The following is a 25,475-nucleotide window of genomic DNA, read 5'->3' on the forward strand; positions in this document are numbered from 1 at the left end:
AATCATCAGGACAGGCAAGCTGGGAGTCCCCACAGCTCTACTGAGGAGAAAAGTGGAGAGAAGAATGAATGAATGAATGAATGAATGAATGAGTAAATAAATAAATAAATAAATAAATAAATAAATAAATAAATAAATAAGGCCATGCAGTTTGGATCCTGCATGGAGGTCAGACACCTGGCTCACTAGTAGCCACATGGTGAGGAAAAGGAATATTCAAAGAAAAGTTAAAGAAGTACAAAATGCTAGGACAGCACAAAGCACTAGCATAACCATGCTTAGGGAAAGGATATGAAGAAGAAAAGGAGATATGCTTTTCTGAGGCAGGCATATTTATGGAGAGCCACATGTCTGCCACCTAGATCCACAAAAACTGCACTAGGAGGTGGAGATTCTGAGCAAGAAAACTGCACCATTTCATTAACACACTAAGTATTCTGCCCATTTCTTTAGCATAACTAAAGGTGAACCTAAGGGTGGTCCTGTGACCAGGTGGTTAACCAGTGAAACTGGAAAGATGAGTTTTCCAAAAGACAGATTAGAGTTTTTTGTTGTTGTTGTTTGTTTCGGCCTTTTTGAGACAAGGTCTCCCTGTAGCCCCAGCTGGCCTGGAACTCCTATGTAGACCAGGTTGGTCTTGAACTCACAAAGATCTGTCTGTCTCTGCCTCCCGATTGCTGGGATTAAAAACATGTACTACCATGTCCAGTGATTTTTTTTTTTTGACCACTTAATCTCAGGGGATTTTTGATACAGTGGGCATGTAAAGGAGTGTGGTCACGTGGATTTTTCTCAAAAATGTAGGTATAAAACTACCTTATGATCCAGTTAAATTACTGTTGTGTATATAGCCTAAAGGCTCAAGATCCTTCTACAAGAATACCTGCTCTCAACCATGTTCAGTGCTACTCTAGTTACAACAATTAATTGAGCTGTAAAGACAATAAAATTACAGGCTTTACAGGAAAGCAGATGGAACTGGAAAAAGCATACTAAGTGAGGTAAACCAGACCAGAAGGACAAATGTCACATGTCCTCCTTCATGTATCCATCTGAGCTTTGAATCTTTAGCTTGGTTTTTTAAACTTGGAGTACCTGTAGGAGCCAGAGAACTAGAATGAGGCTTTTAAGGTGAGGGGACTCTTCTATTTGGCTGAAAATTATATTCTTGAGATACATTATTTAAGCTATTTATGGCTTTAGCTCACATTTTCTATTTAAATGTGATAACTAAATCTATTGTTGGAATTCATCAAGCCTCAGAGATCTCCTATTCTGATGATGGATTTATACTTTTTGTAAAATACTATGCAAGAAAATTTCACTGATAAATTTTGTAATTGCAATTATAACTGTTGCACTTATGTACAAATTTCTGGGTGTGTTGTATAAGGAAAAGTGAGGATTCTGTGTGCTACCTCAGACACATCTTCATTTTGAAAGATATTTGAGATGACAGTGTAGGCTTTCTAACTTCAGAGGAAGCACAGTAATAAATGGATAAAAGACAAAGATATTAGGTCTAAATACATTGGTACCCAGAAAAACTCAAGATTTCAAGGTTTTATCTACAGTTTAGACATGTCAGTGTTTCCTTTGGATTTCAATAGGACAGCAGGCCAAGGTCACTGGCCACTGTCAGGTGAGTCTCTGATCAGGAGACAGGTAGAACTTTGAGTGACATATTCCATGAGTGCAGGGTACGAGGAGTGAGAGGTGGGACCACACCGCACACCACTAATCTCCTGGGTGAATCATTCTTCATTGAGGACTGTGGTCACAGTCCCATGACAATTGTGCTTCTTCTGCAATCCATTGTTTTCCCTGGGGAGAGAGGAGGAGTAACCACTGAAAATGGTTTTTGCCTCATTAAAAAGATGAACTCTTTAGATACATTCAAAGTCACGGAGTTTCGCTCACACCAAGGGTATTAGAAGGGCTATGGAGTAAAATTTTAAATGCCATTTTGAATCTTTCTAGGTAAGTCTGAATTCTAGGTTCAAAAGATTGTGGAAAAAGAAGTGGGGAGGGTGGTGTATAGCCAGGTAAATACTGAGAAGTCTATTTTATATGTAAGAGTTTTCAAGAAAAAGCTGATAATACAAAATCCAAATTTTATTTGAAGTGCTCACCTTAATTACAGATTTTAAAAAATAAGAGTATACATTTCATATATGCAAGGTACAGTGTGATATTTTGATGCAATTATACAAGCAGAAATGATCAAATTAGTCTAATTGGCATGTGTATTTTGTGAATGATTTCATTTGATTTTTTAAATTTTAAATTAATACTTTAAGTATTTCACACAATGTAGTTTGATTACACTCATCCCTAAGTCCTTCAAGGAACTCCATCAAGATCCATTCCACCTCCCTTTAGCCCCATCCCAGTTTTATGTCCTTATTTTTCTTAGTAACCCATTGACTTCAATTTGTGTTGTCCATACACTCATGGGTGTGGGACCATCCACAGGTGTGGTGGATGTACTAGGAGTCATACTCAAAGATAACTGACCCTTCAACCTCCCAGAAGACATCAACTATTCATAGCACCTCAATTAGGGGTAGAGGCTCATGAATCTCTTCCTACTCCATGTTGGAATGATGACTAGCTTGATCTTGTGCAGGCAAACACACCTGCAGTGAGATCATGAGTGCAGGGGTCATGTCATGTCCAAAAAGCAGTTTCACCCCAATCTTCCCCCAACCTCTCACTCTTACAATCTTTCTACTCCCTTTTCCATGATGGTCCCTGACCCTCAGGGAGTGGGTGTGCTGGAGATGTCCCATGGGTGGCTGAGCACTCCACTGACACTTATTCTCTGTGCTCTGACCACCTGTGAGTTCCCTCATTAACCACTGTCCTTTGCTCAAAGAATTTTCTGTGATGAAGTCTGAGAGCTGCACTAATCTATGGATAGAAAGAGAAAATTTTAAAGGGCAACTTAATAATATGCCCATTAGCAAAATAGTAGTAGTAAATTTACCCCTGGGGCATAAAAGGTCCCAAACCATGTGCTCTTAGAAAGATTAATAATACCAGGGATGTGTTTCCTCATATATTGTGGACCTTAAATTCAATCAGAGGTAATTGATCACCCCATAACATTTGGGCCACTATTTCACCTGTGGCCATTTCTTGCCATGTTGGTCCTTGGTGCAGTTCACAGGGTTCACAGCTGGGTAAGAATGCTGATAAATTTTCCCCAACAGAAAAAGATTTCTTATTTCTTTGTGTTGGAAGATATTCACACCTATCACGTTCTCTGAACTCTCCCAGGATATTATTGAGAACAAGACTGTCAAATTTCAAAGGCCTTGTCTATTTGTAAAATGATTCTGATCCACTATCCTGTAATATGACTGTCAAATGGCCATTTTTGCTATGTACAGGAACAAACTGTCTGCACGTCATGTTTTAACATGTCCATAGAGCTATGTTTATTGGTATTTCAAACAAAGGAAATAAACATCATCTAGCACCAATATCAGTATAAAATTACATTAAAAGTCAACAAGGAGGGACTAGAGGTAGTTCAACAGTAAAGAGAACTTACTGCTCATCTACAGGACCCTGGTTTAGTTCTCAGCACCCACATGTTAACCACATAGTGATTAACAATTCACCATAACCCCAGATTCAGGGGAACTAATGCCCTCTTATTGCCACTGTGTGCAGTGCACACATGGGTGCACTTAACATGTTCAGGTAAAACATTCATAGACATAATATATAAACAAGCAAATAGTTAATAATTATTTCATTATCTGTCTTGTTTACAAAATCATAAAGATACTGAAAGCAAATACAGATAGCTGAAAGGCATCTTTTCCCATTGTTCCCGGTCTTTTTAGGACAGGGTCTCCCTATAATTCCAATTGGCCTGTAATTCCCAGTGTAAACCAAGCTAACTCAGTCTCACAGAGCTCTCCCTGCTTCTGCCTATCAAGTGTTGGGATTATAGGCACGCACCACAATGCCTGGCTCAAAATAATTAATTTTTTAAGCTTTCTGAACTTGGTCCCCCATACACTATATGGTAACAATAGCTGAAAGGATTGTTGTGGGGTCCAAACAGAGCTGAGGCACAGTATCCAAGTCACTTAGGAGAGTGGCTTCTTGAGACATAGAACTGGATTATTGTTCTTATGAGCATAAAGCAATAAGGCTATCTGAGAGACAGAAGTTACTTGTGAGTCATAGAACTCAAACTATTCATATAAGAGTTAAAGTCAATAAGTAAAAGAAAATTCTATAAAACTAAAAATCATCAATCATAGTGCTGTAGAAAAAGACTTCTTCAAAGTTTTATCATATACATTTTTATTTCAGTTGTATTTATTTCTTAGAATTCTATATTGGTAAGCCTTTGGAAGAAACATGAGAAAGTGGGTTCTTTCAGGGATTATTTAGATCTTTTAAACATCACAATGCTTAATACCTCAGGGGAGAAACACTCCCACCCAAAACCTCAATGAGTATGATTAAGAATGTAATAAAATGAACAAGCTTCCTATAGAGTCTGCAAGAGTGTAAACACCTCTCACTTTATGGCACTGCCAGGGTGAGGTCTCTACCTCCACAGCACTGTGTCTCTTGTTCACTCTGAAAAGCTCAAGGAGGCAAACCTTTCACTCCATCTCACTTATTATCCTGCTAGAGACAAACACCTATGAGAAACATCAGATTGTTATAGTATTCACAATGAGATGGATATCATCTTCTGTCTCAATGGAATCTATGTTTATAATTGCAAAAGTTATTTCCTAACTCTCACACGTGCCATCCTCAAAATCTAGGTTTTAGGAAGGTTCTGCTGTCTTACTGGGAATCGGTATTAATTTCCATCTTTTATGTAAAAAGTTGGGCAGAAGTTAGTTGGTGTAATTAACAAGTATGTTATTGCTTTTTAAAAATATTTTTTTGGTCTTTTTGAGACAGGGTCTCCCTGTAGCCCCAGCTGGCCTGGAACTCACTATGTAGACCAGGCTGGCCTTCAACTCACAGAGATCTGCCTGCCTCTGCCTCCCTAGTGCTGGGATTAAAGGAGTGTGCCACCATGCCCGACAAAAATAATTTTATAAATTTTGGAAAACAGTTTTATGTATTTTAAAAATATATCTAACAAAATAAAGACTTTCTCTGTCCTGTACTTCCGTGACTTAGTGTTTAAAGCAGGATCATTTAGAAAACGATTCAGATTACATTCTCTCAGCAGGTTTATGAATTTACTTTTTCAGTCATTTTTATCTAGAACTTCAACTAATAATTGAATTATTCAACTAATTATTGCTGCTGCTGTTGTACAACAATTTCCTTTGATTAAAAAAAAAAACATCTTGGAAGGATGCTGAGAAAACAAGAGGGTGTTTTGAAACATTCCATCCTGCAGGGAAGTTCATTAAGCTCAGAAAGTAAAAACTCAATAGCATTAGGAGTCTCTAAAATTGGGAGGTTCACTAAGCTCCTCCATCCCCAAGACTGCAGAGTGACACCCTCAGATAAGCAGAACTGCCTGGAAGAAGCAGAGAACAGCTGAGCTGCCTGAAGGGGCTTAGACCGACTGCACTACCTGGAAAGAACATGCTCCAGTGTGTTGACAGTTGCCTTAAGGTTGGTAGTGAGCTCCACATTTCATGTTTTTGTGAGCTGTCACCTATGCTGGGGTGGACTTTTGGTGATGCAGCTGTTTTTGAATCATTTCTGCTCCTGTAATAACCCCTCGTTCCTATTCCTCTAAGTACCCCACTAAAACTCATTGGTTCGCCAAGTTGGACTTTGGTACTATGATGTGTCATTGGTTCCCCATCTGCTGTGAGTAGACGTTCATTCACGTCTACCCAGAAACAGTGCCACAAAACAGTTAACCTCTGTTCTCTACAAAATAGTTCCTGCATTTCATTATTCCTCATGTTTGCTCCTTATCCTCACTGAAGAGTTCATGTGATGTTATTCACCATAATCTGATTCTACTTATTATAGCTAATTTTGCTAGCATCTAGATTTTTGATATCATTTGCTTCCATCTTGATGTTATAATTGTATGAATATAATTTGAGTGAGATAATGAGTGTCTGTCCTTCTGTCAGAGGGAGAGGAAGAGAGGGAGACAGAGTGAGAAAGGGACAGAAGATACTGAGAAGGGATTGGTGTATTACAAGTGTTTACTGTTTCCCAATAACCATATGTTTCCCTCACTTATCCATCACTATGGTATTTTTTTAGTAAAATTATATAAAACATCAGAATTATTAATTCTTTTATCTCCATTGCCTTTTTTCCCTCAGTACTGTGAATTAAAGCCAGAGATTTGAGCCTTCAAAGCCAGCACACAACCACTGACCTACATCCCTACCCATTTTATGCATTTGAAAAATATAGCTAACAAAGACTATTTGTGTCTGTGCTTATGTTACTTAATGTTCATAGCAGGACTAAAATAGTTCAGATTACATTCTTCTCTCAGTGGGTTTATGAATTTACTGTTTTCAGTCATTTTTATCTAGAATGTAGACTAAAATTTCAGAAAAAATAGTATAAAATTTTTGCTAATAAATAGGACAAGGGACTGGAGAGATGCTTCAGCAGTAAAGTCACTGGCTGCTCTTGCAGAAGACCTGGATTTGGTCCCCAGCACCCACATGGTGGCTAACAGGCATCTGTAATTCAAGTTCCAGGGAAATCCAACACTCTCTTCTGGCCTCTGTGGGAATTGCACAACACAGGTGCACTTATACACATACAGGCAATACATTTATACATATTTAAATTTTTTTAATATATTAAAAATAAATAAACAAAATGTTAAAGAGGTCAAGACCACTAAAATAGTTTTTTGAATATTTCTGTCTAAACCTCCTACCCTGTGTATCATTATAATATGTATTGAGAATGATACAGTGAAAAGTTCATAAGAACCCAAACTATATTTAGCATTGTAAAAATGTCCATGCTTTAAAAACATAACACAGTGGCAAACACAGAAAAATGCACTGATAGACAAGAGGAAGGTTCAGCATGAGCTCCCCATGTGTCTTTTCCTTCTTTGTCTCACAGTAGGTGAACAGCAGACAACATGACCAACCACACAGTGGACACAGATTTTTTCCTCATGGAATTCTCTGACAGCAAGCAGCTCCAGGTGCTCCAGGGCTTTCTGTTTCTGCTGGTTTACTTGGTGTCCCTCATGGGGAATCTTCTCACCATCGTGCTGGTCACTGTGGACCAGTGTCTTCACACCCCCATGTACTTCTTCCTGAAGAACTTGTCCTTCCTCGATGTGTGCTTTATTTCAGTCACAGTCCCAAAGCTCATTCTCAGCTCTTTGTCTCACAGGAGCACTATCTCTTTCCCAGGATGTGTGTGTCAGGTCTTGTTCGTGATTTTCTTTGCTGCATCTGAGCTTTTCCTCCTCACAGTCATGTCCTATGATCGCTATGTGGCCATCTGTCACCCACTACACTATGATGCCATCATGAACAGGGAAGTCTGTTTACAGATGGTAGCAGCTTCTTGGCTATTTGGAGCTCTCTTTGGGGTCTTATATTCATATGGATCCTTCTCTCTATCTTTCTGTGGTTCCAGAAAAGTGCCACAGTTCTTCTGTGATGTCCCCTCTCTACTGAAGATTTCTTGCTCAACAATGCATGTCACCATTGACATTAGTGTAATCTTTGGACTCATATATGGGTTTTTCTGCTCAGTCTCCATAGGGTTTTCATATGTTTACATTTTCAACACAGTGCTGAGAATGCCCTTGTTACAGGGGAAATCAAAAGCCTTTTCTACCTGTATACCCCATCTCATCGTTGTCTCCACATTTTTAGTCACGGCTGTCATTGCCTATTTGAAACCAGTTCCTGACACTGCACAGCTTTTGGACTTTTTGATAACTGTTTTCTATTCTGTGATGCCTCCATCAATGAATCCTATAATATACAGCCTAAGGAATAAGGAAATCAAAGCTGCTTTATGGAACTTTTTATGGAAACTAGATTACTGTGAGTTTTATAGACGAAAGCAGTCATAGCATGAAGAAAGGCTACATGAAATGTTTCGTATATTTCACTGTCACCATTTCCAATTACACATTTGTTATGATATGAAAAGAGTTCAATATCTTAAGTAAATAATTGCTTTAAAAGTTCTATAAATGGGTCTAAAAGTTTATAATCCTAAATCAACTACAATTATCTCAGAACCTACATTAACTGGGTATTTGTTACATAAACTGCACCTGTGAAATTCCAACTTTAAAAGCACTGTAATGGACTTCTGAATCATATAAGAAAACTGTCTGCTTCAGTCTTCTTGAAACCTCTTGAATACATTGTTCTATATTGCAAAGGTACCTTGCATGTGTGGTTAATGTAATGTACTTAGAAGAGGTAGATTTTCCTACTGTTCACAATAAAATCACAACTTTTTAAAACCAATAAATTGTTAATATTTTGCTCAGAGAGACAAGCATGTGTCCCTGGGAGAGTGAGCTTATTTTCTCAATACTGAAGATTGAAATTGTCCACAGTTACAGAATGGCTTCAGCATCCAGGGCTTAGAGGAGAGAAGAAACATATTTTTTCACAGAACAAAATCAACAAAATGACAGGGAGTAATACTTACCTTCCAGTAATAACTCTGAATATCATTGTTCTTAATTTACCCATCAAAAGACACAAACTAGCAGATTGGATTAGAAAATAGAACCCTTCTTTTTCTGCCTCTAAGAAACATATCTCACCATCAACGTTAAACACTATCTTAGGGTGAAAGGATGGGAAAAAATTCTCCAAGCAAATGCTGCTGTTATATGTGTCAAAGTAGACTTCAAACAAATTCTGTTCAGAAGAGATAAAGAGGGTTGCTTCCTACTGATCCAGGGATATATCAAAAGGAAACTGTAATTCTAAATACATAAGTTCTAAATATAGTCTCAGCCAACTCCGTAAAACAAACACTACTATAAATGGAAGGAACACCTGAAAACTCTTTTTATGCATCCAGTATTATTCTGATGCCAAAACCAGATAAGGACCCAACTCAAAAGAGAATTATATGCCAATTTTCGGATTAACATAGATGCACAGATTCTCAATAAAATTCTTGCAAGCAGAATTTTAAAATGCATTCAAAGAACCACTCACCCCAATCAGCTTGGCTTCACCCCAAGAAAGTGGGAATGGTTAAGCATATGCAAATCAATACACATAATTCACCACATAAATGGATTAAAGGACAGATGCTAAAGACATACACTGTAAAAAAAATCAGTATCTTTAGCAAATAGTATTAGGAAAACTGGATATCTATATGTAAAAAAGAATTAATCTTGATCTGTCTCTCTTATCCTGCACACAAATCAATTCCAAATTGATCAAAGATCTCAATTTTAGACCTGAAACTGAAATGTCTATAAGAAAGAGTAAGGAATATACTTGAGGATATAGTCTCTGGTAAGGACTTTCTGAATACTACACTCTTCACTCAAGAAATAAGATCAACTATCAACAAGTGGGACTTTGTGAAATTAAAAATCTTCTGAACTACAAAAGGAACTACTAGTCGACTGAAGATTCAGCCTATGTAATAGGAAAAAATGTTTGTCAACTGTGCATCTGATGTGAAATTAGTATCTAGAATATACAGGAAACTCAAAAAATAAACACTAGAAAACAACCCAATTTAAAAGTGGGATATGGAACTGAACAGAGAGTTCTCAGAAGAAGAAATGCAAATAAATATTTTTAAAACTTTTCACCATCCTTGCCTATCAAGGAAATACAAATTAAAACTTATGTGAGATTACATCTTATCCAATCAGAATTGTTAAGATTAAGAAAACAAAAGACAACAATTGTTAGCAAGGATGTGGGGAAGGGAAAACCCTCATGCACTGTGGGTGGAAATGCAAGGTGATTCAGTAACTTCAGAAGTCAGTTGGCAGTTCCTTTAAAATGAACAAACAAATAAAACCAAATTAGAAATAGACATATCACATGATCCAGTTATACCATTGTTAGTATACTTCTGGACATATATCTAGAGAAGTTCATTTTCTACTTTTGAGAGATATGTTTATAGCTGCCCTAGTCACAATAGTTAGGACATGGAAACAGCCTAGATGTCCATCAACTGATGAATGGATAGTGAAAATATGCCTATCCACAATGGAATTGAATTCAGCTGTAAAAAATGAAATTATAAAATATGCAAGTTAATGGATAGAACTAGAAAAGATTATACCAAGAGAGATAACCCAGAGCCAGAAAGACAAACATTGCATGTTCTCATGCATATGTGAATCTTAGCATTGAATCTTTAGATTTGTGTGTTTAATGTAGAGTATCTAGTTAATCCAAAGACAGAGAGAGACCATTGATGAGGAGAGAGAAGAATATAAATGGTGGGGGGAGTTGAATACATGTAATATGAAGGGGAACTGGAGAAGAATGGGGAGAGAGGTTTAAGTGTGGAGAGGGATGGGAGAGTAAGGGAGGGGAAGGAGTAGGGAGAGGATAGTCTACACTAAAGATGTTTCAAAAAGCCATATGGAGACCTACTTTTTTATGGATTTTTGTGTATTTTATACAGAATATTTCAAACAATATTAATCATCTTTATACCCTCATCCCCACTAGCACTCTCCTATAGCCCCCCACACACACACTGCAGCTCATATACTCTGTTATCCCTGTTGCTGCTCACTGTGTTGTCAGTGCCCCCAGCCATTACCCAGTGAAAGACCATCCACTGAGTCTAGTCAGCCTATCTAGAGTCCCTTGTTTTAAGAAGATCAGTTCTACTTCATCTAGAAGTAATCAATTGCCAGCATTGGTTTAGAAAGGATTGGAGTCTGCTGTTCATTATCCCAGTTCTATGTTGGGTTACTGTCTGCTTGTGAATGCTGACACCTATGTCATAGAATCATATGAGCAGGTTCCCAGGAGCTTGTAGGACTCTGTTTCCATATTGTCATGCACCTCCTCCATGGCTCTTACAATCTTTCCTACTATTTTTAAGCTTCCTAAATACGTGCATATACATACATATTTGTATAAAGGAATTATCCTACACATTGTACAATTTTCCTCCCAGAAGTCATAGATTGTCAACTAAAAAGCCCAGATGTGTTATACCTTCTCATAAGTTGTTTGTCAAGGGTTTCTCAGAGAACCCCAAAAGAATAAAGGCTATTGCCATGACTCTTGGAAACACACCAGAACTCAATGGTAAGACCAAAAATAATTAATCATACATAAAATTCATATTTATGAAGTTAAGCATACTGGTTTAATGAACTTATACATTGAAAAATGATCAAATCAGGGCAATTACTGCTTTTTATCTGGAGAAAAAAATATTATTTCTTTCTGTTTGAGCTTTCCATACCTATCTCCTTTTCCCTGAATTTGCCATGCTATTCCTGGAAGACACATTGGTAGAGTTCAAGCCCTTGTCTACTTTTGATACACGAAGTCTGGATCAGTCCTCTGTAGATTGACTTTACAAGTGCTTGTTATCAAGAACCACATGACAACTCGAGGGGAAGAAACTTGTATGTGGTGCTATAAACCTAGCCGAATACACACAGATGCAGAGGTCATAAATCTTAGAGAAAGCCCCACAGCTGCCACATCCCTAGACAAATTTAATTCTTACTATGTACAAAATATGGATCCTTAAATTTACAGACAAGTATCTTAGTCACCACCCATCAAAGAAGCTTCTTTTTCACAGCAACTATTTAAGAGTTTGACAACTCATCACACACAAAGATTGTCTGTGAATTGCCCAAGTCTAAGTTGTACCTCTATGATGCAACCTTGTAAAGACAAATTCACTGATGGAAGGCATATGTGGTATTGGGGCCATCCTCCAACTGTCCTTACAACAACACAAGGCAAGAATTCTCCAAAACTGCGATTTGGAAAAATCCTAACAAATTTATTGGACTTGCTATCTGAGCTTGGGGTGCTAGTTTACTTACAGAAGAGTGGCCACCCTCCCCCATTCATAGCTATGCTGTAAAGTCCACACTCAAGCATATATCTTGTGGCTTCCTGACAGTCCCACAAAATAGCAAGCAAACTGCCTCATGGATTTCTTGGTTTATATATCCTTAGCCCCTCCCCTTCATTGCAGCTTAAGTAAACTGATTGGGTAATAGAGGCAATGGGCTTCCCCCTGCTTAACTCCTTCCACAGAGTATGGGAAGGAGGTGGGACTATAGCTTGCCATCATAGTGGTCAGAGGAACTTCCAAGTTACACTTCTGACCACCTCTTCCGCAAACTTCCCTGAGCCTTGCAGGGGGCAGTAGGTGTGAAATGATCTTCCTCCCATTGTGGCAGAGCACTGAACTTTCAGGTCTATGCATCATCTGTTTGTCATGGGCTGATGGCTCATTTTAGTGGTATTCCATCTACTATAAAAACACAAACAGCAAGAAGAAAGAACATAAAAAAGTGACTGCTATAATCTATCGGCATAAACACAAATGCTAGGATGGCACTTCAGCAGGTGTATCACATCCATCTAACAGCACAACTCCAGTGACTTCTCCATTTTGGCCTATAACCTCCCTTACCACAGGAGGTTGGCCTGGTCTACAATACCAGATGTGTGTTCAATCCCTAGGAGCAGTCATTGGTTCCAATCAAAAATTTTCTGGTTGGACATACACTAGACAGGCCACTATTACAGCAGCAGGAACATCTCACTTCACATGTTGGTAGTGAACCACATGGGGTCCCTCCTTAAATAGGATGATAAGGGAAAATTCTCCCTCAGCCATCTTCATAGTGCCTTCTGACACCAGGAGAGTCACCCATCCAGTGGCAGGCAGATTCAAGCCTAGTCCAAGCTTGATTTCTCCCTCCCCCACACTCGCATCATGTGATATCATTAGCAACAGGGTCTTACCGTCTACTTCAGGTGTACAACCAAAACTGTTGACACTTGCCTTTATTGTGTTTTGGGGACCTCTAGGGCCCCTTGTGCCCAGAGCTCATAGGGAGGCAACCCACCCCTGGTACTGGGATTTTCATTTAACAACGATATGGCTTCTGGAAGGGCCTTTTTCCACCCCTGAAGAGTTCCTTCTGCACTTAAGTCTCTTAACTGTTCCTTTCCCAATCTGTTTACTCTTTCAATTAACTTGGCTCCTGTAGGATTGTAGGGAAGTTTGAAATACCATTGAACCTGATTATTTTTAGCCCAGGCTTGCTGTGACCTGGAAGTTCCTCTGACCTAATGATGACAAGCCATGTCCTGCCTGCTTCCCATGCTCTGGGGAAAGTCAAGCCCATTACGTCTTCCAGCCAGTCCGTTGACCTTAGCTGCTTGAGGGGAGGGATTAAGTGTATATAAGCCACCACGAAAACCATGAGGCCACTCTTTTGTCATTTTGTGTGGCTGTTGAGCAGACACTGGACTTATGTTTGGGTGTGGACTTTCAAGCACAGTCATGAATCGTGGGGTGCCCACTCTTCTGTAAGTAATCCAGCACCCCTAGCTCAGTTAGCAAGTCCAATGAACTCGTTAAGATCCTCCAAGTGGCAGATTTGGAGAGTTCTGGCCTCAGGAAGAAGGAAGTGACCTAGAGATAGTGGGAGATACTCCTCAAGTCTGACCTTTAATTCAAAGAAAGGGAAAATCTATGGTCCAGCATGCTGATGGAGATCTTAACAAAAGCCCAATGCAATACACCATGGTAATCAGAGAATATTCAGCACCAGAGCTCTTAGAACTAGGAAAGACATTTAAACCAGATATGAAGGAGCCTTTTGCCACCTGGCTTGTGAGGCTATGGGACATGGAGGCAGACAGGATCATTTTAAGTTCTACAGAAGCAGAGAAGGTAAGCAATATAACCACTTATCCCTCTTTGAGACAAAGACAATTTAAGGGAGTATGAGGGAAATCAGACCATGATGGATTGGCTCAAACAAGCCATTATGGACACATGGGTATCTCCAGCAGAGATTTCCATGAATACTGGAGACTGGAAAACCATACAGGAAGGACAGGCCATGTTGAGGGAACTGGGTATGAGGGAAGCTATATTCAATGCCCAGTTCACAGGCCCAGTCAGGACTGATTTTACAGGAGACTTAAGAAAGAAATTGGTTCAGCAAGGTCCACAAGACTGGTATGGAGCTTTGATGGCAGTGCTAAGCTCCATGATCCGTTGTGACCTGTATGAGGCTGGCAAGGCTCTGGCAGACTTAAGTGATTTAGACAAACATGTAACCAGGTTTCAAAAGGTGCTAAAGCAAGTAGACACAAGGGAAAAGGGCAAGAACTCAGCAAAATGGCCCCTCCCTGTCTCCCAAGCACAGATGTGGCTGGATCTGCACAGAACAGGAGTTCCTATGGTCAAAATTGACAGGCAACCAAATGCTGTGCTGGTGAGCCTATGGAGAGCTTTAACACCTAGATATTAACCTTCTGTCAGAGGTGTAGCTGGTAAAGACTTTTTCCCATTCTGTAAGTTGCATCGTCACTCAAATGATAGTGTCCTTTGATGTACAGAAGATTTTAGTTTCATATGATCCCATTTGTTAATTGTTGGACCTAATGCTTGTGCTGTAGGAGTCCTGTTCAAAAAGTCCTTTCCTGTGCCTGTAATTTACAGTGTATCCCCTACTCTCTCCTCTATCTGATTCAGAGTATCAGGTCTTATGTTGAAGTCCTTGATCCATTTGGAGTTGCATTTTGTGCATGGTGAGAGAGGGATCAAGTTTCATTCTCCTACATGTCCTTATCCAGGTTGAGCAACACCATGTGTTGAACATGCTGCCTTTTCACCAGTGTGTATTTTTGGCTTCTTTGCCAGGAAAGGACTTCCCATCTAGAAGCTGCTCACTAGGGGGTCCCATAGAACCTCAAAAAGTACTGACCATGTCCCCTGCTCTTAGTTACCCACCATAACTGACTGATAAGACACAATTGCTGAAGATACTACATACATGAGCTGTAGAACAAAGAAAAATGAAGCTGGTGCTGACTTCAGAGCCTCATCTCTTCTGCCCAGCATTCATAGTGCTCGACAGTGCTATGTATGCTACTGGAAGAAAAAAATAATCATCAACCCTACCCAGCTGTGAATCTGTGAACTACAATAGCAACTTGCCTGGCAAAATATGCCTACTGATGCAATAAAGGCAATAATATTATGTTAGTAACCAACCACTGTTTAACTGGATTTAAGGTCTTCTTCAAAGGATGGAGCCCATAACTGACATTGATATCAGGCTTAGGAATCTGAGACTAGACAGGTCACAGACATAGGGGAGAACCTAATATTAGTTTTCTACTGAATAGTTATTTTATTAAAATTACCCCTAATAATTTATTGTTATACCCATAGATTTGTGCATTTTTCAACCCTCACCAGAGAAGTTTCTTTAAGCTGTAGATAGTAAGCAAAACAGAAACCCACAGCTGGCTACTGTGTAGAGAACAAGAGATTGCAGAGTGCTTATTCCTGAATAGAACACCTATACCAAACTTCTGTCTGTCAAGGCTTAGGGATCATTACAGAAGGGGTAGAAAGATTGTCAGAGTCAGAGATGATAGATGACCACAAGGAAAGAGAGTTTTCCTGACAGTTGGTAGTTATTCATGTGAACTCACAGTAGTGGAGACAATGGAGCATGTACAAGTCCCATGTAACCTCAAATGAAAGTCTCAGCATAGATATGAGAAAGTGGTTAAGAAACTTCACCCCAGTATCCAGAAATTGTGGTAACAGATGGCTGCTTGGAGGAACAGAGACAGTCTCATTCAAGAATGGCACTCCTGGTAGGTTAACCAGGCTCCAATGGATGGACCTACACTGAAGGACATTTGAGGACAAAAATTGGACTCTATAAGCCTTACTGTTTATATAATAAAGTACATTAAATCAGGCAGGGGACAGTAAGGGGAGGTGTGGTTAGGGGAGGGAATTGAAATACTATCAAATTATATTGAATGAAAATAACAAAAAAAAATCAATTTAAAAAAAGGAGGGGGAGACGGCACTGCACGATAAGGCACCAGAGGGAGACATAAATCATGAACTGAAAATGGCCAAACCTTTTACTGAGAAATTGTACACAGAGACTGGAGAAAGTAATCTTCAGGAACTCTAGCTGACATGACTAAAGCCTTCTCTTGTGTAAATACAGTAAGACTTTGAGAAGTGACTGTTTTCTAAACTGTAAATGTATGTTCAAATATTATAACTACAACTACTATAACAAAAAACAAAAGAACAAAACAAAACCTCATGGAATATAGCTCAATAAATGCAAGAAAATATGTATCTAATAATTAGCCCTTAAAATGCATAAATATATGAATTACCTGATAGAGAAGAAACATGCCACACATGTTCAATGAACAAAACATATTTATACAAGTCAAAAACAAAAGCAAGGAAGTGATGCTATAAATAAAAATAGTTAATGTTAAAAAAGCTAAAACTAAATTATTGAGTTGTACAATATGTACTTAATTGAGATATTCATTGGGGATATTCAAGAGCAGACTTAATAAAGTTATCAGCTATCAATGTAGGCAATTTAAAACTATCAATGGAAGTGAAGAAGTGAAAATTTTAAAAATGATCTAAGGTATTAATGGAACATCAGTAACTGGGAAAACTTATGAATTATGGAAATTCCAAAAGGAAAAGAGCAAAATGACCCAGATATCATAGTCAAAATAATGGCTGGAAATATGAATTCAAAGAAAACCATTGATACAAAGATTCAAGAAACCTAGGAGCTTTCAATGAAATAAATCCAAAGTAGCTTTTAAATAAACCTGAGGCACATTTTTTGGGGGGTCTTTTTGAGACAGGGTCTTCCTGTAGCCCCAGCTGTCCTGGAACTCACTATGTAGACCAGGCTGGCTTTGAACTCACAGAGATCCGCCTGCCTCTGCCTCCGGAGTGCAGAGATTAAAGGCATGTGTGCCACAACTCCTGGCCCTGAGGCACATTTTAACGAACAGTTAAAAGTCACTTCCTTAAAAAGGAAGAGGAAAGCACAAAGGAGTTTTAATGTTAGCAGCATATTTCTCAGCAGAAATCTCACAGGCCAAAAGAGAGAGGAATGATACAGTCCAAGTTCTAAAAGAAGAGTATATTCCAACAAGAATCCTATACATAGTGCTTATCCTCAGATAGGACACCTATATCAAACTTCTGCCATCCAAGGCTCAGGAACCATTGCAAAAAAGGAGGCAGAAAGATTGTAAGAGTCAGAAGTAGTGGATGACCACAAGGAAACAAAGTTTTCCAGACAGCTGGGAAGTTACTCATATGAACATGCAGCAATGGTAACAGCATGCACAAGACCCACACAAGGTCAAGCCACACAAAAGCCCAGCATAGAAGTGGAAAGTGGGTAAGAAGCCCCAATCTTAGCTGAGGAGCTATTGGTAGCCAATAACTGCTGGGAGAGAAAGAATTGGTTTACTATACGGGTGTGATGCTAGAGGTTAATGAGGCTACAGTGGATGGACCCACACCAAATTTTTGAGTGTAGCTGTAGTGCCATCTTTACTTTTACATTTTTTAAAATTAGCATACAGGGACTGAAGAGATGCCTCAGTGGTTAAGAACACTGGCTGCTCTTCCATAGGACCCAGGTTTGGTTCCCAGCACCCACCTAGTAGCTAACAACTGTCCCAAACTCCAGTTCCAGGACACTCCCCTCATTTGGCCTCAGTGGGCCCTGCAGGACACCAGTGTTCTTATATACATGTAGGCAAGACACTCATACACATAAAAAATAACTAATTAATTAAAAATAAAATTAGCATACAAAATAAAATTTTCTTATGGCATATTCACATATACAACTCCTCCTAACTCCTCCCAGATGCACCCTTATTCCCCAACCCCTCCAAACTTTGAGTCCTCTGTTTGTTTTTAAACTACCCACTGAGTCAAATTTGTACTCACCATAAATCACTGGTATGGGACCATCCACTGGAGAACGTTTGAACTACTAGAGGCCACATTTTTTTTTTCTTTTTCCCATTTAAAACTTTGATCAAGAGCATGATATTGAGGAACTTGAGAGATGACTCAGCTCTAAAGAGCACTGGCTGCAACGACAGAAGACCTGAGTTTGAATCCCAGCATCCACATGGCAGCTAACAACCATCCATAACCCCAGTTGCCAGAGAGCTTACACCCTCTTCTGGCTTCCATGGGTACTGCATGACACAGGTGCATTTGCATACATACAGGCAATATACTCATACACATAAAGTAAAAAACTTTAAAATAATTTTAAAAGTTAAAAAGAACGTGATGTTGAATGAATTAAGGAATTTTTATGTCTAAGAAAAAAATACAAGAAGTATAAACTATCTACCCAGTTCATTCTCTTCAAAGTTGCTTTTTTAAGACTAAAATTTGGGTTTTTGGTTTTTGAATTCAAACTAAGCTGCCAGCAATTAATGGCTATAATGCTTTTCCAAAAAATATTTTTACTGAAACTTTGAAAATTTCATGCAGTGTATTTTAATTATATGCAGATCCTTCCCTCACCTTGCTACCCTTCCTCAGACATCATGTGCTCTATTGTTATATTTTAAAGACCTATTGAGTCTAATTTGTATTCTCCAAATATTCTTCAGAGTGGGTCCATCCCCTGTATCCTGGTGAACTTATCCAGTGTCACAGCCTTAAAGAAAACTCTCTCCCTCTCTTAAAAGCTATCAATTATCAATGTTTCCTCAGCAAGAACTATGGGTTCCTGCTCAACTCCCTCCTCCATATTGAGTTTTTCGCTGTCTTAGACTTGATGCACGCAGTCACAGTGCTGTGGATTCATGTGTGCAACCAGTTACCAAGGAGGAAGATTTCTAGCTAGGACTAACATGATTTCTCCTTATCTTGTGAACAAAGTATGTGGTGTCTTCAGAAATAGGGTCTTACCATTGAATTCCTTCTCTTTTTTTTTTTGAATTTTGTGTATTTTATACAGAACATCTTGATCATCATTATACTCTCATTGACTCCCTTTGTCTCATTGACTCATTTGTGCTAAGACCTAGCATGTCAAGTTAGTATTCTCAGATGTCTTTCAGTGCAAGTTCATTCACTGAGGGGCTAGTCAGCCTATCTAGAGACCCTAATTTTAAGAAAAGCAGCTCTTGCTTACCCTGAAGGATTAGTTGTCAATAATTCTTTGACTAATATTAAGGCCTGCTGTCCATTTCCACAGCTCTGTGATGAGTTTTTGTCTACTTGACTTTGCATGGGTCTTGTGGATGCTGACACCATTAATGTAGATTCATATGAGAAGGCTCCAGGATGCTTGGAGGATTCTATTTTTTTTTTGGGGGGGGGTCTTTTTTGAAACAGTGTCTCCCTATAGCCCCAGCTGACCTGGAACTCACTACATAGACCAGGCTGGCCTTGAACTCACAGCAATCTGCGTTCTCCTGCCTCTCAAGTGCTGGGACTACAGGTGTGCACCACCACGCCTGGCTCAATTTGTGGACTTTTACGTTTCTCGCCCTATGCTACATGAAGGCACTTTATTTATCAGAGCTGAAAGATGTGTTAGTGCTCTCTTCATTCCTTGTTCTGTGTTCTGTGAGCATTAGGTATAAAGGTTGCAACACAGATGTGCCACTTAAGCTTGGACAATTCACAGACAATCTCTGTGTGTGACCACTTGTGGAATCTGTAATAATCTCTGTCTACTGAAAAAGAAGCTTCTTTGATGGATGACTGGGATATTGTCTGTAAATTTAAAGATTCATATTTTTTTACATAGTAAGAAATCAAATTTGTCTAAAGATGTGAGAGGCTTGGGATTTTCTCTAAGATTTATAACCTCTGCAGTGATTTATATTTTGCTAAGGTTTCAGTACCACACATGAGTTCTGCCCCCTCCTGCCCACTGGGTAGGCTTTAACTCCAATTAAGTAGCCATTGACTAAGCCCAAGGTAAAAGTGCCACTAGTACACCAATATCATTTCTTTGCCAGTCATTGATGTGGTTTTTAGGCCTTGAAGCTGGGTTTGAACCATCAATTGATGTTCTCCATTAGCATCTTGTATAGTATCTCCAAAGCTGTGAGAGATAGCCTTCAGGAGAGGTCACCTTCGGGTCAGTTCCAGCTCCATTGCTCAAAATCCTGTGTCCAAGGTATGTCCTGTCTTCAGCAAAAGGGTCTTTCCTTGAAGTTCTGGGAAGCAACCATGGCAATACCCTATAGAATTTTGTGAGATTCCTGGACTACTCTGGCAAACAACTCAAAGGAAGATTTCTCTTGTCTGGCACTATTTTTTGTTATGTACCTTCAACTATACACATGTACTCATGTAGAGATAGTGTATGTGTAATTTTTCAGTAGATTTTTGGACTAATACAATTTCTTCCATTTTGTGTGTGTGTATGAGTATATAACCTGCATGTATGTAAGTGTACCCATGTCATGCAATGCCTGCAGAGGATGCTTCTGAGGGTGTTGAATTCCCAGAACTTGTTTATGGACAGTTGTTAGCTGCTATATGTGTGCTGGGAATTGAACCTGGGTCTTCTGCAAGAGCAGCCAGCAATCTTAACTGCTCAGCCATCTCTCCAGCCCCTCCCTCTTTTTTTATACTAACTAGGCATTGGTTATCTCTCTCCTCACTCTTCCTATCTCATCCTCCATCCCTGTCCTCTGCATTTATAGTATCCACATTTTTCCCATTTCTCCCTTGATAATTCCTATCTCCTGTGGTTCCACCTCTCTTGAACTCCTTCTTCCCCTTTATCCCCATAGTTCCTTGTATATCCCTCCTTCTTCCCCTCCCATGTAACTCCCCTCAATTTATGCATTGCTTCCTTAGTAACAACTGTCTCCTATTGTTCTTTTCTCTCAGATTCCTTCTTTCCCATTACCCCCCTGGTTCCCTTCCATTTTCCTGGTTCCAGCAATTACATCAGGATATACACTCACATATAAGGATTTGGGGCTAGGATCCACAAATGAGGGAGAAGATGCCTCTTCTGTTTTTCTAAGTCTGTTACTTCGCTTATAGAAAACTTTGCAGCTCCATCCATTTACCTGAAAATTTTATTATTTTGACTTTCTTTACCACTGAGTTGAACTCTGTTGTGTAAATGCACCACATTTTCATTAACCACTTGTCAGGTGAGAGACATTTAAGTTGCTTCCATCTCTTAGCTATTGTGAAAAGAGCAGTAAAAAACAGAGATGTACACATATCTCTGCAATAGGATAACTCCTTTGGGTATATCCCAAGGAGTGGTATAACCGGGTCATATGGTAGGTTCATCTTTAGTATTTCAGAGTTCTCCACACTCTTTTCTATAGGGGTTGCACAAGTTTGCAATCCCATGAGCAGAGAATGAGCATTCTCCTTTTTCCACATTCTCACCAGCACTAGGTGTTATTTGTTCTCTTGATCTTAGCCAGTCTGACTGAGGTAAGATGAAATCTTAAGGTGGTTTTAATTTGCATTTCCCTTATTACTAATGATGTGACCACATTTTAAGATGTTTCTTAACTATCATTACTTCTTCTGAGAACTCTCTGTTTAGATCCTTAGACCATCTTCTAAGTAGGTCATTTGCTTTCCTGATTCATTGTTTTTTGAGTTCTTTATGTATTCTGGATGTTATTCTGTCAGATGTGTCACAGGTGAAGATTTTCTCCCATTCTGTGGGTTTTCTCTTCACTTTATTGGTTGTTTCTTTTGTTATACAAAACCATTTTAGAAAATTATTTCTCACTTAAATTATTTCTCACTTAATTCCTGATGAGCTGACTTAGAAAGTCCTTTCCTACACTTATGTCTTGAAGGTTACTGTTTCTTCCAATGTTTCTTCCAACAGTATCAGAGTTTCAAGTTTCACATTGAGGTCTTTGATCCATTTGGAGTTGACTTTTGTGCAAGGTGAAAGATAAGGGTCTAGTTTCAATGTTCTAAGGTGGAGATCCAGTTTTTCCAGCACCATTTGTTGAAAATGTTGTCTTTCCTCTACTGAGTGTTCTTGGCATCTTTGCAAATATGAGTTGGCTAAAATTGCATGTACTCAGGTTTGGATCTTCAATGATGTTCCATTGATCTATGTTTCTATTTTTGTACCATTACCATGCTTTTTTGTGACTACAGCACTGTAATATAGTCTGCGATCTGGTATAGTAATTTCCCCAGCATTGCTTTTGTGCTCAGGGTTGTTTTGGCTACCCAGGGTCTTTTGTGATTACACGTGTACTTTAGTATGTTTTTTTTTTTTTAATTCTATGAAGTACGTCATGGAATTTTGACTGGGATTGCATTCAATCTATATATTGCTTTTGGTAGGAAGATCATTTTCACAATATTAATTACTCCAATCCATAAGCCTGTTCCATCCTTACATCTTCTGATGAGGAAGCTCAATTTCTATTTTTAAAGATTTAAAATTTTCATTGTAGAGACTTTTTATGACTTTGGTCAGATTTATTCCAAGATTTTTTTTGTTTTTTGAGTCTGTTGTGAATGGGAGGGTTTCCCTGTACTCTTTCTCTGAGGACTTGTTATTGGCATATAGAAAGGCTATGGATTTTTTTAGATTAATTTTTTAACCTGCCACTTTACTACATATGTTAATCAGTTCTAGGAGTTTTCTCATGGAATTTTTGGATCTTTATGTATAGTATTCTATCATCTGCAAAAATGGAAATTTGACCTCTTCTTTTCCAATTCATTCTCATTTAATTTCCTTCTCTTGTCTTATTGCTCTAGAAAGAGTTTCAAGCACTATACTGAAAAGGAGTGGAGATAGCAGACAGCCTTGCCTGGTTCCTGATGTTAATGGGAATGCTTCATCTTTCTTCATTTAAAATGATGTTGAATGTGGGTTTGCTGTATATAGTTTTAATTATGTTGAGGTGTGTTCCTGCCAGTCCAGTTCCCTGTAGAATTTTTTCATGAATGAATATTTGATTTCTGTATGTATGTGATTTGTATTTTATTGAGAATTTTTGCACCTATATTTATTAGAGATATGAGCCTTTATTTTTTTTATTTCTTGTGTCTTTTTATGGTTTTGATATTAAGAGTAATAGTGGCATCATAGAAGGAGTTCGGAAGTTCTTCCTCTGTTTCTTTCTGTAACCTGAAGGCTTCTCCAAAAAGCTGGAGCTGATCCATGGGAAGCATGCATGACACAGAGCACACTGGGAAAAAGGGTGGAGCCACCACCACATTTGGGTGAATGCATGGGGCGGGAGCCGGATGGCACGTGTGTGGGGAGCTGCTAATCATTGAGCTGCAGCAGCCTCATTTACTGAGTTTGTGTCATGCAAACCAGTACTTAACCTGCCCATTCAGGAGGAAGAAGTTTTCTGGAGAGCCTCACAATACCTGACCTTGAGGCATTAGTGGTAAACAAAAGGATCCAAGAAGCCTTTGATCTCACCGCTCCCTGACCCTCAGATACAGGTGGGGAAATACAGCAATTGTAACTAATTGAGTTCTTCTGTTTAAATTTGGTAGTTCTCATGATTTTAGATATCCATTCATTTCTTTCAGATTTTCAAATTTAGTTGTGTATAGGTTTTTAAAATATTCCCTTACAATGGTCTGGATCTTTTGGGTGTCTGTTGTTATAGTGCACCTTTCATCTCTGATTTTGTTGATTTGAATTTGCCCTTTCTTTCTTTTGGTTAACTGGGCTAAGATTCTATTTTGTTTAGCTTTTCAAAGAACCATCTCTTAGATTTGTATGGTTTTCTCTGTGTCTATTTTATTAATTTTTGCTCTAATTTTTGTTATTTATTCTCTTCTGCTGCGTTTGGGTTTCATTTGTTCTTGCCTTTCCAGATCCTTGAGTTGCAATATTAAGTCATTTATTTTGGCTCTTTCTGATTTGTTTTCTGCTTAAAAAGAATTTGCATTTTATTTTTATTACTATTATTAGTTTAATAACAGATTTTTTGTGTGTATTTCATTCAGAACATCTCAAACAATCATATTCATCTTTATACCTACATCCTAATTGGCACCTTCCCATAGCCACACACACACCCACACACACACTGGAGTCCATATACTCTGTCATCCCTATTACTGTCCACTGTGTTATCAGTGCCCCCAGCTGTTACCCACTGCAAGTCCATCAGCTCAGTCTAGTCAGCCTTCTTTTAGGAAGATCAGATCTTCCTCATCTAGCAGCAACCAGTTACCAGCATTCTTTTAGATCAGATTGGGGTTTGTTATTCATTTTCCCAGTTCTATGCTGGGTTACTGTCTGGGAGTCTCTTGGGCCAAAAACTCAAAGGAAGGTATCTCCTGTCTGGCATTGTTTCTTGTTATGTAGCCTTTAGCTATACACATGGACCATTAAAGAATTATGCTGATCACATTAATCTTTGGTTATACTTTCCTTTTGACTGTTTAAGACCATACAGTTGGCCCAGATTAACCAATTTATTTTAACTCTTAAGGTCAATTGAGGATCTGGTATACACATGGACCATTAAAGAATTATGCTGATCACGTTAATCTTTGGTTATACTTTCCTTTTGACTGTTTAAGACCATACAATTGGCCCAGATTAACCAATTTATTTTAACTCTTAAGGTCAATTGAGGATCTGTTCCTCAGGGGTCACATGGGCTTGGGAGGAGCCCCTGGCTCTTTAAGACCATACAGTTGGCCCAGATTAACCAATTTATTTTAACTCTTAAGGTCAATTGAGGATCTGTTCCTCAGGGGTCACATGGGCTTGGGGGAGCCCCTGGCTCCTTTCTTTTACCAGTTCTGTGTGTATGTAGATAAGTCAAAGGTCCTGCTCAATCATAGTTGGCTTCACTTGGAAGCATGGAGAAAATATTTCCTCTGTGTTAACCCTCATTTTTGTAGACTGGACACTGATTAAAGTCCATCTGGGGGGGATCTCCATGGCATCCATGATCAAGAGGTCAGGTGACTCACCACAGTTACAGGACATTTTGAGAGATGCTCATAGTCCCCTGGAACTTAGTTGACTTTGGAGAACAAGGAGCAAAAACTGTCCTTTGAGTTCCTCTGACCAGATTGGTTTAGGCCTCAAAGTATGACTGTTAAACATCCAAGAATCTTAGTTCCACCAGTCTGGTACTTTTAATTACCATGTTCTACACAGATAAGGCTTGGGCAAAAAACAAACAGTCTCCAATAAACCTATTGCTCTATTCAGAACAATTAGGGAATAGATTCAGCCTAGATGTGCATCAACTGATGAATTGATCATAAAACTGTGATACATATACTGAATGAAATTTCATTGAGCTGAAAAGAAAAAATGAAATTATATGCTTTACAGGAAAGTAGATGGAATTGGAAAAAGTATACTAAGTGAGATAACCCAGACCAGAAAGACAAACATCACATGTCCACACATGTGGATCCTAGCTTTGAATCTTTAGCTCGGTATTTTAAAGTTGGAGTACCTGTGGGAGCCAGGGAACTGGAATGGG

The 25,475-nt window shown here is 38.8% G+C and overlaps 1 protein-coding gene across 1 annotated transcript; it reads left to right on the top strand.

Moving 5' to 3' along the window:
- Positions 1-7,078: 7,078 nt before the first annotated feature.
- LOC103728909 (olfactory receptor 14A16-like) lies at positions 7,079-8,032 on the top strand. The gene has a single exon (XM_008826903.1). The coding sequence runs from the start codon at positions 7,079-7,081 to the stop codon at positions 8,030-8,032; it is 954 nt and encodes a 317-aa protein (XP_008825125.1).
- Positions 8,033-25,475: the final 17,443 nt, after the last annotated feature.

The sequence above is a fragment of the Nannospalax galili genome, unplaced genomic scaffold (genome assembly GCF_000622305.1).
Source record: "Nannospalax galili isolate Female #2095 unplaced genomic scaffold, S.galili_v1.0 scaffold1592, whole genome shotgun sequence".
Taxonomy (NCBI): Eukaryota; Metazoa; Chordata; class Mammalia; order Rodentia; family Spalacidae; genus Nannospalax; species Nannospalax galili.